The sequence below is a fragment of the Heptranchias perlo genome, unplaced genomic scaffold (genome assembly GCF_035084215.1).
Source record: "Heptranchias perlo isolate sHepPer1 unplaced genomic scaffold, sHepPer1.hap1 HAP1_SCAFFOLD_134, whole genome shotgun sequence".
NCBI lineage: Eukaryota > Metazoa > Chordata > Chondrichthyes > Hexanchiformes > Hexanchidae > Heptranchias > Heptranchias perlo.
The window spans coordinates 780,982-795,520 of NW_027138580.1; the positions used below are offsets into that span (position 1 = coordinate 780,982).

The 14,539-nt window shown below is 49.3% G+C and overlaps 2 protein-coding genes and 1 long non-coding RNA gene across 4 annotated transcripts in view; 2 read left to right on the top strand and 1 right to left on the bottom strand.

The window, feature by feature from the left end:
• LOC137308586 (zinc finger protein 436-like) overlaps positions 1-14,539 on the top strand; it is a 60,134-nt gene that overhangs the window by 11,195 nt on the left and 34,400 nt on the right. The gene's annotated exons all lie outside the window — the stretch shown is intronic.
• Positions 1,947-5,390, bottom strand: LOC137308597 (zinc finger protein 239-like). Its single transcript, XM_067977217.1, has 2 exons — positions 4,850-5,390; positions 1,947-3,521 (listed from the first exon to the last, which is right to left on the bottom strand). The coding sequence occupies exon 2, from the start codon at positions 3,239-3,241 to the stop codon at positions 2,651-2,653; it is 591 nt and encodes a 196-aa protein (XP_067833318.1). The 5' UTR covers positions 3,242-3,521; positions 4,850-5,390; the 3' UTR covers positions 1,947-2,650.
• On the top strand, positions 4,698-6,890 carry LOC137308615 (uncharacterized). 2 transcript variants are annotated; one of them, XR_010959580.1, is made up of 2 exons: positions 4,698-4,788; positions 5,271-6,890. It is a non-coding gene; the product is annotated as an uncharacterized lncRNA (long non-coding RNA). The 2 variants fall into 2 exon arrangements; XR_010959581.1 differs by lacking the exon at positions 4,698-4,788 and adding an exon at positions 4,823-5,180.

Consider the following 14,539-nt stretch of genomic DNA (forward strand, 5'->3'; position numbering starts at 1 on the left):
GACTAATAATATATAATGTGCACTGTATTACTGGACTAATATATAATGTGTACAGTACTGTATTACGAGACTAATATATAATGTGTACAATACTGTATTATTAGACGAATATATAACGTGTACAATACTGTATTACTACACTAATGTGTGTACAGTACTGTATTACGAGAGTAATAATATACAATGTGTACAATACTGTATTACTAGACTAATAATATATAATGTGTACAATACTGTATTACTACACTAATGTGTGTACAGTACTGTATTGCTAGACTTATAATATATAATGTGTGCAGTACCGTATTACGAGACTAATAATATATAATGTGTACAATACTGTATTACTAGATTAATATAATGTGTACAGTACTGTATTACTAGACTAATAATGTGTACAGTACTATATTAGACTAATAATATATAATGTATACAGTACTGTATTACTACACTAATGTGTACAGTACTGCATTACTAGACTAATAATATATAATGTGTACAGTACTGTATTACTAGACTAATAATATATAATGTGTACAGTACTGTATTACTGGACTAATAATGTGTACAGAACTGTATTACTAGACTAATAATATATAATGTCTACAGTACTGTATTACGAGACTAATAATATATAATGCGTCCAGTACTGTATTACTGGACTAATATGTAATGTGTACAGTACCGTATTACTAGATTAATGTGTACAGTACTGTATTACTGGATTAATAATGTGTACAGTACTGTATTACTGGACTAATATATAATGTGTACAGTACTGCATTACAGGACTAATATATAATGTGTACAGTACTGTATTACTAGACTAATAATATATAATGTGTACAGTACTGTATTACTGGACAAATAATGTGTACAGTACTGATTACTAGACTAATGTGTACAGTACAGCACTGTACACGTTATTAGTCAAGTAATACATTACTGTACACAGTATATTAGTCTAGTAATACATTACTGTACACAGTATATTAGTCTAGTAGTACTGTGCACATTATATTAGTCCAATAAAACAACACTGTACACGTTATATATTAGTCTAGTAATACATTACTGTACACAGTATATTTTAGTCTCGTAATACAGTACTGTATATATTGTGCACAGTACTGTATTACTCGACTAATATATGTGTGCATTACTATATTACTGGACTAATATCCGGGATTCGGGGGCGGGGGTTGATTTTGAGCGAAGTCTCTGAGCGGGTTCCCCGGCCGGGACCGCCCTGTGGATCGGGGGAGGGTAGGGGTTCAAAATGGGGCAGAAGAGGGTTCAGACACACAAATCACTAAAAGTAGCGACACAGGTTAATAAGGCCGGAAAAAAAGGGCAAACCGAGCGCTGGGGCTCATTTCAGGAGGGAGAGAATTGAACAGCAGAGAAGTTATGTTAAACTTGTACAGAACCTTGGTTAGACCACACTTGGAGTACGGGGCACAGTTCTGGTCTCCATATTACAAAAAGGATACAGAGGCTCTGGAGAAGGTGCAAAAAAGATTCACAAGGATGACACCAGAACTGAGGGGTTATACCTATCAGGAAAGATTGAACAGGCTGGGGCTCTTTTCTCCAGAACAGAGACCTGATCGAGGTCTTTAAAATTATGAAGGGATTCGAAAGGGGAGACGGAGAGAAGATGTTTCCACTTGTTGAGGGGAAGCTCGATAAACACATGAGGGAGGAAGGAATAGAAAGATATGCTGATAGGGTGAGATGAAGGGAGGAGGCTCGTGTGGAGCATAAACACCGGCATGGACCAGGTGGGCCGAATGGCCTGTTTCTGTGCTGTACATTCTATGTAATATGTAACAGGAACAAATTTATTTATTTTCCATCTGCCTGTAGTGGGAAGGAGAAACACTATTTACTATCCAGGAACCAGTAAAAACACGGACCTCACCGTCTCTCACAAACTCCTTTGCCAGTTATTTCCGTGGAAATGTTCACTCCGACCCTCAAAGAGCGTCACCTCACCGCAAGCAAAGTCGTGAGACCCGCCAGTCAGCAGAAACAAAGCACCTGGAAGGAAACCTCTTCAACTCAATTAAATGATTCCCCGTGGGTCAGGATCGAGCGTTTTGTCCGAATGCAACTTTATTACACCGACACCAATAGTACAAGAACTATTACGGTGAGACAATAAACTCATACACACTGGTTTCCTGCAGGCCCAAGGTGATCCGGCCTGGCTTCTGCAGATTGGACTTCTGACCGTCCTGTCAGCTTAACAAACCAAAAGCCTTGCTGTTTGTTCTTAAATCATCCCCTTTAATGTGAGTCATCTCACATGATGCCCAGAATATATATTGAAGTGAGATTCCTCCAGACCTCAACATAAAGGCCGTGTTAATAGTTTAATTGCTTAAAGTCTAACTTGATGTCTCCTGCCTGGCAATACAAAGGGACAGTCTATGTCCTGGGCATCCCAGATAGATAATGTGATGACTGGCGGGCCTCTGTTGTTCTTGCGAGCCTCTGATATTAACACAGATCGAGATGTGATTAACTTTGATTGAGAACAAAGCAAATTCTAACATTGTAAATTCTAACAACTGCCAGAATGAACATGGTTCAGTCCTGGATGTGATTAACAGCAGCAATAACAGCAGAATCCAACCGCCTGCAGTCACTGGTGAACTCGCTGGTGTGTCAACAGGTAGGACGACCGAGTGAATCCCTTCCCGCACATGGAGCAGGTGAACGGCCTCTCCCCAGTGTGAACTCGCTGGTGTGTCAGCAGGGTGGAGCGCTGAGTGAATCCCTTCCCGCACACGGAGCAGGTGAACGGCCTCTCCCCGGTGTGAACTCGCTGGTGTAGCAGCAGGTGGGACGACCAAGCAAATCCCTTCCCGCACACGGAGCAGGTGAACGGCCTCTCCCCGGTGTGAACTCGCTGGTGTACCAGCAGGTGGGATGAACGAGTGAATCCCTTCCCACACACGGAGCAGGTGAACGGCCTCTCCCCGGTGTGAACTCGCTGGTGTGTCAGCAGGTGGGATGAACGAGTGAATCCCTTCCCACACACGGAGCAGGTGAACGGCCTCTCCCCGGTGTGAACTCGCTGGTGTACCAGCAGGCGGAATGACTGAGTGAATCCCTTCCCACACACGGAGCAGGTGAACGGCCTCTCCCCGGTGTGACTGCGTCGATGAGTTTCCAGCCTGGATGGGTAATTGAATCCCTTCCCACAGTCCCCACATTTCCACGGTTTCTCCATGGTCCGGGTGTCCTTGTGTCTCTCCAGGTTGGATGATCAGTTGAAGCCTCGTCCACACACAGAACACGTGGACGGTTTCTCCCCGCTGTGAACGGTGCGATGTTTTTTTCAGGCTGTGTAACTGGTTAAAGCTCTTTCCACACTCAGTGCACTGGAACACTCTCACTCGGGTGTGTGTGTCTCGGTGATTTTCCACTCACACTGATGTTTGAAATCTTTTCCCACAGACACAACAGACAAACATTTCTCCTTCCACGTTCCAAAAAATGAAGCCTTGAATCTGTGTTGGGAAATACAATGACACAAACATGATTCAATTTGTAAATTAAACCATTCAAAATGAAATAAAATAAATTTTATTCCTTTCTCTCAGTGATGTCTGGGCTGAGAATGAATGTTTGCGCCCGGTTACGCAGTGTGTCACTGGTTCTCCGCTCCAAATGCACCTCTTTCGGCTCACGGTATCATTTACACCTTGCGTTTCTAAACCCCATCTCAGAAATATCAGCAATTGGTGCGAACAATGGCGGGCAATCATACCCAGAATGCTCCACACACTAGAATATGGCCTATGTCAGCTGTGGCTCAGTGGGTATCACTCTCGCCTGAGTCAGAAGCACAAAATCTGGGCTGACACTTCAGTGCAGTACTGAGGGAGGGTCACACTGTCGGAGGGTCAGTACTGAGGGAGCGCCGCCCTGTCGGAGGGTCAGTACTGAGGGAGTGTCGCACTGTCGGAGGATCAGTACTGAGGGAGCGCCGCACTGTCAGAGGGTCAGTAATGAGGGAGCGTCGCACTGTCGGAGGGTCAGTACCTATGGAGGGTCACACTGTCGGAGGGTCAGTACCGAGGGAGTCCCGCTCTGTCAGAGGGTCAGTAATGAGGGAGGGTCACACTGTCGGAGGGTCAGTACTGAGGGAGCGCCGCACTGTCGGAGGGTCAGTACTGAGGGAGCGTCGCACTGTCGGAGGGTCGGTACTGAGGGAGCGTCACACTGTCGGAGGGTCAGGACTGAGGGAGCGTCGCACTGTCGGAGGGTCGGTACTGAGGGAGCGTCACACTGTCGGAGGGTCGGTCCTGAGGGAGCTCCGCGCTGTCGGAGGAGCCGTCCATCGGATGAGACGTTAAACCGAAGCCCCTGCCTGCCCCTCTCGGGGTGGACGCAAAAGATCCCGCGGCCACCACCGCAAAGGAGAGCAGGAGAGTTTCTCCCTCAACCGACCACCTCAAAAAACCAGATCACCTGCTCGGTGCTGCTTGTGGGATCCTGCTGTGCATTATGTTCTCATGCACTGGCTGCATTGCAACAGTGGCTGCAACTTCACCAGCAGCTGCTGGGCTGTGTGTGGGAGGGGGAGGGGGAGGGGCCCTGAGGATGGGACAGGCGCTGCTCGAATGCAACTCTTGCTTTGGCAGCTCTGGGGAATGGGGCGCAGTGCGCAGGCGCGGGGCTGGCGGCCGGAGCATGCGCGGTGCGGGTCCCGGAGCCTCACCGAGCGGATCGATTTTAATGGCGGCCGCGACCGACCGCTCGCCCGCCGGGGAGGTGAGGCGCGCACTCGATGGTCCGGCGGCTCCCGTCCCCCCGCCCCGCCCCCCGGTCCTACCCGCCGCCTTTTTATTCCCGGTTTTCTTCTCCCGTTTCCACCGAGTCCGACTGAGCGACAAAACGACAGGCCCGAGGCTGCTCCCAGAATGCAGGGCGCGGCCTGGGGGAGCATGCGCAGTCTGAGCAGAGGGAAGAGATAGAGGGGTTTCTGGGGCGCGGGGGATTGTGGGGGCCCACCGCCGCCATTACTCGCGTTTTTTTTCATGTGTCGGCCCAGACCCCATGGCAGGTTCGCTTCTCTGAAGGACATCAGTGAACCAGTTGGGTTTTTACCACAATCGGCAGTTTCATGGTCACTTTTCTCTGGTGCCGGCCCCACAAGTTACCAGGTTAATGAGGCTCAATTTCACAACCTGCCTTTGTTTATTTGTGGGTTCTCTCTCACACTCCCCTTTTCCTGTTTTAAATTCATTTTACAGGGTATTAGAAGGGGAGGATTTGCAGACGGGAAACTCAAACCAAACCTCACGTCAAGATCTGACCGAGTCCCTCGATTCATCAGGACCTGAATATCATCGGCCTTTGAATGTGGAAAGAAAAAGCACCAATCCCAACAGTGAGAGACCGCACACGTGTTGTGTGTGTGGAGGAGGCGTCAGCCGATCATCAGGTCTGTCGAGAGACAATCGCAGTCACACCGGGGAGAAACCGTGGAAATGTGGGGACTGTGGGAAGGGATTCAGTTCCCCGTCAGAGCTGGAAACTCATCGACGCGCTCACACCGGGGAGAGGCCGTTCACCTGCTCCGTGTGTGGGAAGGGATTCACTCAGTCATCCCACCTTCTGACTCACCAGCGAGTTCACCTGTGACTGCAGGGCTTGGATTCTGCTGTTAATCACATCCAGGACTGAACCATGTTCATTCTGACAGTTGGCGTTTGTTTCTGATGTTAATAATCCCTATAACTGGGCTGGAGTTTAATATTCTGGATAAAAGCCAAAGAAATCAGCTTTGCGTTAAACACACAGTGTGCTGCCTCTTTTTAATGTCGCTTCGGATAAGACAAGTCCTTTTGAAGTGCAGTCCCTGTTGTTACGGGGCAGCCAGCTTGATCCCACAAACAGCAATGAGACGAGTGGCCGTTCAATCAAGTGTTTTTTTTGCTGGTGTTGTTTGAAGCACGAATGTTGGTCCCAGGGCACTGGGAGAACTCCCCTGTGGACAGTATGTTGAGTGGTTGAGATCTCCTGAGATGAGATTGGAGCTAATTGATCTGTCGAAAGCAGTCCAGCAGATCACACGGACCAAGTGTTATCCAGAAAGACACTGACCTTCTATATGATGGACCAGTCAGGAACTGGTCCAGCTCCCTCTTGAAGGCAGAGAGCCAGCACCCACCCCACCAGCTGGGAACGTATTCTAGAGGCTCGGTGCTCTCTGGGAAAAGAGGAACCGCCTCACATCCAGTCTATTCCTACTCTTCCATAGTTTAAACTCGTGTTCCCTGGTCCTCCCCAATCTGTTAAACTGGAATAATCGGATGCTATCCAGCCCTGTAATTATTTTCTCGGCCTCTATCCGGTCACCTCTCAGTCTACGCTGCTCGAAAGTAAAGAACAAAGGAAGAAAGACTTGCATTTATATCGCCTCAGGACGGCCCAAAGCCCTTTACAGCCAATGAAGTACTTTTTTGAAGTGTCGACACTGTTGTAATGTTGGAAACGCAGAAGTCAATTTGCGCACAGCAAGATCCCACAAACAGCAATGTGATAATGACCAGATCATCTGTTTTTTTAGTGATGATGTGGAGATGCCGGTGATGGACTGGGGTGGACAAATGTATGAAGTCTTCCAACACCGGGTTATAGTCCAACAGCTTTATTTGGAATCACAAGCTTTCGGAGCTTTCCTCCTTCGTCAGGTGAGTGTGGGATTCCGTAAATGCACAGCATAAATAGTCAGAGAACAATGCCTGGTGATTCCAGATAATCTTTCTCTGTCAGGTTTCTCTGTCTGAACCCCATCCACTCCTTTGATTGCTTTGATTATCTCTGGCCTGAGATTATTTTATAATAAAATATTACACTGTTTACTCCAATCCCAAATGAATCTTTGGTGCAAAATCAATCTTTCCGTGTCTCAAAGGTTCCACTTTTTAAAATCTCCAATTAAAAAACGCCGACAATTCCGACTGACCTGCATTTCACACAGAGTGGGACGCCCACAATCCACCAGAAAAAAACAGAGTCTGGTGGGCAATGTGGAATGTTGCCTGTCCCTGAAACAAGGGGAGAGAGACAGAGAGACACCAGTCAGTGTACTGACAGTAACAAGGGGAGAGAGAGAGACACCAGTCAGTGTACTGACAGTAACAAGGGGAGAGAGAGAGACACCAGTCAGTGCACTGACAGTAACAAGGTGAGAGTGAGAGACACCAGTCAGTGTACTGACAGTAACAAGGGGAGAGAGAGAGAAAGAGAGACACCAGTCAGTGTACTGACAGTAACAAGGGGAGAGAGAGAGAGAGACACCAGTCAGTGTACTGACAGTAACAAGGGGAGAGAGAGAGACACCAGTCAGTGTACTGACAGTAACAAGGGGAGAGAGAGAGACACCAATCGGTGTCCTGACAGTAACAACGGGAGAGAGAGAGACACCAGTCAGTGTACTGACAGTAACAAGGGGAGAGAGAGAGACACCAGTCAGTGTAATGACAGTAACAAGGGGAGAGAGAGAGAGAGAGACACCAGTCAGTGTACTGACAGTAACAAGGGGAGAGAGAGAGAGAGACACCAGTCAGTGTACTGACAGTAACAAGGGGAGAGAGTGAGACACCAGTCAGTGTACTGACAGTAACAATGGGAGAGAGAGAGACACCAATCGGTGTACTGACAGTAACAAGGGGAGAGCGAGAGAGACACCAGGCAGTGTACTGACAGTAACAAGGGGAGAGAGAGAGAGACACCAGTCAGTGCACTGACAGTAACAAGGGGAGAGTGAGAGACACCAGTCAGTGTACTGACAGTAACAAGGGGAGAGAGAGAGACACCAGTCAGTGTACTGACAGTAACAAGGGGAGAGAGAGAGAGAGACACCAGGCAGTGGACTGACAGTAACAAGGGGAGAGAGAGAGACACCAGTCAGTGTAATGACAGCAACAAGGGGAGAGAGAGAGAGAGAGACACCAGTCAGTGTACTGACAGTAACAAGGGGAGAGAGAGAGAGAGACACCAGTCAGTGTACTGACAGTAACAAGGGGAGAGAGAGAGAGAGACACCAGTCAGTGTACTGACAGTAACAAGGGGAGAGAGAGAGACACCAATCGGTGTACTGACAGTAACAAGGGGAGAGCGAGAGAGACACCAGGCAGTGTACTGACAGTAACAAGGGGAGAGAGAGAGAGACACCAGTCAGTGCACTGACAGTAACAAGGGGAGAGTGAGAGACACCAGTCAGTGTACTGACAGTAACAAGGGGAGAGAGAGAGACACCAGTCAGTGTACTGACAGTAACAAGGGGAGAGTGAGAGACACCAGTCAGTGAACTGACAGTAACAAGGGTCGAGAGAGAGACACCAGTCAGTGCACTGGCAGGAACAAGGGGAGAGAGAGAGACACCAGTCAGTTCACTGGCAGCAACAAGGGGAGAGTGAGAGACACCAGTCAGTGTACTGACAGTAACAAGGGGAGAGAGAGAGAGAGACACCAGTCAGTGTACTGACAGTAACAAGGGGAGAGTGAGAGACACCAGTCAGTGTACTGACAGAAACAAGGGGAGAGTGAGAGACACCAGTCAATGCACTGACAGTAACAAGGGGAGAGTGAGAGACACCAGTCAGTGCACTGACAATAACAAAGGGAGAGTGAGAGACACCAGTCAGTGTACTGACAGTAACAAGGGGAGAGAGAGAGAAAGAGAGACACCAGTCAGTGCACTGACAGTAACAAGGGGAGAGAGAGAGAGAGACACCAGTCAGTGTACTGACAGTAACAAGGGGAGAGAGAGAGACACCAGTCAGTGTACTGACAGTAACAAGGGGAGAGAGAGAGACACCAATCGGTGTACTGACAGTAACAAGGGGAGAGAGAGAGACACCAGTCGGTGTACTGACAGTAACAAGGGGAGAGAGAGAGACACCAGTCAGTGTAATGACAGTAACAAGGGGAGAGAGAGAGAGAGACACCAGGCAGTGGACTGACAGTAACAAGGGGAGAGAGAGAGAGAGAGAGACACCAGTCAGTGTACTGACAGTAACAAGGGGAGAGAGAGAGAGAGACACCAGTCAGTGTACTGACAGTAACAAGGGGAGAGAGAGAGAGAGAGACCAGTCAGTGTACTGACAGTAACAAGGGGAGAGAGAGAGAGAGACACCAGTCAGTGGACTGACAGTAACAAGGGGAGAGTGAGAGACACCAGTCAGTGTACTGACAGTAACAAGGGGAGAGAGAGAGACACCAATCGGTGTACTGACAGTAACAAGGGGAGAGAGAGAGAGACACCAGTCAGTGCACTGACAGTAACAAGGGGAGAGTGAGAGACACCAGTCAGTGTACTGACAGTAACAAGGGGAGAGAGAGAGACACCAGTCAGTGTACTGACAGTAACAAGGGGAGAGAGAGAGAGAGACACCAGTCAGTGTACTGACAGTAACAAGGGGAGAGAGAGAGACACCAGTCAGTGTACTGACAGTAACAAGGGGAGAGAGAGAGACACCAATCGGTGTACTGACAGTAACAAGGGGAGAGCGAGAGAGACACCAGGCAGTGTACTGACAGTAACAAGGGGAGAGAGAGAGACACCAGTCAGTGTACTGACAGTAACAAGGGGAGAGAGAGAGACACCAATCGGTGTACTGGCAGGAACAAGGGGAGAGAGAGAGACACCAGTCAGTTCACTGGCAGCAACAAGGGGAGAGTGAGAGACACCAGTCAGTGTACTGACAGTAACAAGGGGAGAGAGAGAGAGAGACACCAGTCAGTGCACTGGCAGGAACAAGGGGAGAGAGAGAGACACCAGTCAGTTCACTGGCAGCAACAAGGGGAGAGTGAGAGACACCAGTCAGTGTACTGACAGTAACAAGGGGAGAGCGAGAGAGACACCAGTCAGTGTACTGACAGTAACAAGGGGAGAGAGAGAGACACCAGTCAGTGTAATGACAGTAACAAGGGGAGAGAGAGAGAGAGAGAGACACCAGTCAGTGTACTGACAGTAACAAGGGGAGAGAGAGAGAGAGAGAGACACCAGTCAGTGTACTGACAGTAACAAGGGGAGAGAGAGAGACACCAGTCAGTGTAATGACAGCAACAAGGGGAGAGAGAGAGAGAGAGACACCAGTCAGTGTACTGACAGTAACAAGGGGAGAGAGAGAGACACCAGTCAGTGTACTGACAGTAACAAGGGGAGAGAGAGAGACACCAGTCAGTGTACTGACAGTAACAAGGGGAGAGAGAGAGACACCAATCGGTGTACTGACAGTAACAAGGGGAGAGCGAGAGAGACACCAGGCAGTGTACTGACAGTAACAAGGGGAGAGAGAGAGAGACACCAGTCAGTGCACTGACAGTAACAAGGGGAGAGAGAGAGACACCAGTCAGTGTAATGACAGCAACAAGGGGAGAGAGAGAGAGAGAGACACCAGTCAGTGTACTGACAGTAACAAGGGGAGAGAGAGAGAGAGACACCAGTCAGTGTACTGACAGTAACAAGGGGAGAGAGAGAGAGAGACACCAGTCAGTGTACTGACAGTAACAAGGGGAGAGAGAGAGACACCAATCGGTGTACTGACAGTAACAAGGGGAGAGCGAGAGAGACACCAGGCAGTGTACTGACAGTAACAAGGGGAGAGAGAGAGAGACACCAGTCAGTGCACTGACAGTAACAAGGGGAGAGTGAGAGACACCAGTCAGTGTACTGACAGTAACAAGGGGAGAGAGAGAGACACCAGTCAGTGTACTGACAGTAACAAGGGGAGAGTGAGAGACACCAGTCAGTGAACTGACAGTAACAAGGGTCGAGAGAGAGACACCAGTCAGTGCACTGGCAGGAACAAGGGGAGAGAGAGAGACACCAGTCAGTTCACTGGCAGCAACAAGGGGAGAGTGAGAGACACCAGTCAGTGTACTGACAGTAACAAGGGGAGAGAGAGAGAGAGACACCAGTCAGTGTACTGACAGTAACAAGGGGAGAGTGAGAGACACCAGTCAGTGTACTGACAGAAACAAGGGGAGAGTGAGAGACACCAGTCAATGCACTGACAGTAACAAGGGGAGAGTGAGAGACACCAGTCAGTGCACTGACAATAACAAAGGGAGAGTGAGAGACACCAGTCAGTGTACTGACAGTAACAAGGGGAGAGAGAGAGAAAGAGAGACACCAGTCAGTGTACTGACAGTAACAAGGGGAGAGAGAGAGAGAGACACCAGTCAGTGTACTGACAGTAACAAGGGGAGAGAGAGAGACACCAGTCAGTGTACTGACAGTAACAAGGGGAGAGAGAGAGACACCAATCGGTGTACTGACAGTAACAAGGGGAGAGAGAGAGACACCAGTCGGTGTACTGACAGTAACAAGGGGAGAGAGAGAGACACCAGTCAGTGTAATGACAGTAACAAGGGGAGAGAGAGAGAGAGACACCAGGCAGTGGACTGACAGTAACAAGGGGAGAGTGAGAGACACCAGTCAATGCACTGACAGTAACAAGGGGAGAGTGAGAGACACCAGTCAGTGCACTGACAATAACAAAGGGAGAGTGAGAGACACCAGTCAGTGTACTGACAGTAACAAGGGGAGAGAGAGAGAAAGAGAGACACCAGTCAGTGTACTGACAGTAACAAGGGGAGAGAGAGAGAGAGACACCAGTCAGTGTACTGACAGTAACAAGGGGAGAGAGAGAGACACCAGTCAGTGTACTGACAGTAACAAGGGGAGAGAGAGAGACACCAATCGGTGTACTGACAGTAACAAGGGGAGAGCGAGAGAGACACCAGTCGGTGTACTGACAGTAACAAGGGGAGAGAGAGAGACACCAGTCAGTGTAATGACAGTAACAAGGGGAGAGAGAGAGAGAGACACCAGGCAGTGGACTGACAGTAACAAGGGGAGAGAGAGAGACACCAGTCAGTGTAATGACAGTAACAAGCGGAGAGAGAGAGAGAGAGAGACACCAGTCAGTGTACTGACAGTAACAAGGGGAGAGAGAGAGAGAGACACCAGTCAGTGTACTGACAGTAACAAGGGGAGAGAGAGAGAGAGAGACCAGTCAGTGTACTGACAGTAACAAGGGGAGAGAGAGAGAGAGACACCAGTCAGTGGACTGACAGTAACAAGGGGAGAGTGAGAGACACCAGTCAGTGTACTGACAGTAACAAGGGGAGAGAGAGAGACACCAATCGGTGTACTGACAGTAACAAGGGGAGAGAGAGAGAGACACCAGTCAGTGCACTGACAGTAACAAGGGGAGAGTGAGAGACACCAGTCAGTGTACTGACAGTAACAAGGGGAGAGAGAGAGACACCAGTCAGTGTACTGACAGTAACAAGGGGAGAGAGAGAGAGAGACACCAGTCAGTGTACTGACAGTAACAAGGGGAGAGAGAGAGACACCAGTCAGTGTACTGACAGTAACAAGGGGAGAGAGAGAGACACCAATCGGTGTACTGACAGTAACAAGGGGAGAGCGAGAGAGACACCAGGCAGTGTACTGACAGTAACAAGGGGAGAGAGAGAGACACCAGTCAGTGTACTGACAGTAACAAGGGGAGAGAGAGAGACACCAATCGGTGTACTGGCAGGAACAAGGGGAGAGAGAGAGACACCAGTCAGTTCACTGGCAGCAACAAGGGGAGAGTGAGAGACACCAGTCAGTGTACTGACAGTAACAAGGGGAGAGAGAGAGAGAGACACCAGTCAGTGCACTGGCAGGAACAAGGGGAGAGAGAGAGACACCAGTCAGTTCACTGGCAGCAACAAGGGGAGAGTGAGAGACACCAGTCAGTGTACTGACAGTAACAAGGGGAGAGAGAGAGACACCAGTCAGTGTACTGACAGTAACAAGGGGAGAGAGAGAGACACCAATCGGTGTACTGACAGTAACAAGGGGAGAGCGAGAGAGACACCAGTCAGTGTACTGACAGTAACAAGGGGAGAGAGAGAGACACCAGTCAGTGTAATGACAGTAACAAGGGGAGAGAGAGAGAGAGAGAGACACCAGTCAGTGTACTGACAGTAACAAGGGGAGAGAGAGAGAGAGAGAGACACCAGTCAGTGTACTGACAGTAACAAGGGGAGAGAGAGAGAGAGAGAGACACCAGTCAGTGTACTGACAGTAACAAGGGGAGAGAGAGAGAGAGACACCAGTCAGTGTACTGACAGTAACAAGGGGAGAGAGAGAGACACCAGTCAGTGTACTGACAGTAACAAGGGGAGAGAGAGAGACACCAATCGGTGTACTGACAGTAACAAGGGGAGAGCGAGAGAGACACCAGGCAGTGTACTGACAGTAACAAGGGGAGAGAGAGAGAGACACCAGTCAGTGCACTGACAGTAACAAGGGGAGAGTGAGAGACACCAGTCAGTGTACTGACAGTAACAAGGGGAGAGAGAGAGACACCAGTCAGTGCACTGGCAGGAACAAGGGGAGAGAGAGAGACACCAGTCAGTTCACTGGCAGCAACAAGGGGAGAGTGAGAGACACCAGTCAGTGTACTGACAGTAACAAGGGGAGAGAGAGAGAGAGACACCAGTCAGTGTACTGACAGTAACAAGGGGAGAGTGAGAGACACCAGTCAATGCACTGACAGTAACAAGGGGAGAGTGAGAGACACCAGTCAGTGCACTGACAATAACAAAGGGAGAGTGAGAGACACCAGTCAGTGTACTGACAGTAACAAGGGGAGAGAGAGAGACACCAGTCAGTGCACTGACAGTAACAATGTGAGAGTGAGAGACACCAGTCAGTGTACTGACAGTAACAAGGGGAGAGAGAGAGAAAGAGAGACACCAGTCAGTGTACTGACAGTAACAAGGGGAGAGAGAGAGAGAGACACCAGGCAGTGGACTGACAGTAACAAGGGGAGAGAGAGAGACACCAGTCAGTGTAATGACAGTAACAAGGGGAGAGAGAGAGAGAGGGAGAGACACCAGTCAGTGTACTGACAGTAACAAGGGGAGAGAGAGAGAGAGAGAGACACCAGTCAGTGTACTGACAGTAACAAGGGGAGAGAGAGAGAGAGACACCAGTCAGTGCACTGACAGTAACAAGGGGAGAGAGAGAGAGAGAGACACCAGTCAGTGTACTGACAGTAACAAGGGGAGAGAGAGAGAGAGACACCAGTCAGTGGACTGACAGTAACAAGGGGAGAGTGAGAGACACCAGTCAGTGTACTGACAGTAACAAGGGGTGAGTGAGAGACACCAGTCAGTGTACTGACAGTAACAAGGGGAGAGAGAGAGACACCAGTCAGTGCACTGGCAGTAACAGGGGGAGAGTGAGAGACACCAGTCAGTGAACTGACAGTAACAAGGGTCGAGAGAGAGACACCAGTCAGTGAACTGACAGTAACAAGGGTCGAGAGAGAGACACCAGTCAGTGCACTGGCAGGAACAAGGGGAGAGAGAGAGACACCAGTCAGTTCACTGGCAGCAACAAGGGGAGAGAGAGAGAGAGAGACACACCAGTCAGTGTACTGACAGTAACAAGTGGAGAGTGAGAGACACCAGTCAGTGTACTGACAGAAACAAGGGGAGAGTG

Excerpts from the sequence above, each read along its gene's own strand:
- LOC137308597 (XM_067977217.1), bottom strand. The coding sequence starts at position 3,241 with ATGGAGAAACCGTGGAAATGTGGGGACTGTGGGAAGGGATTCAATTAC.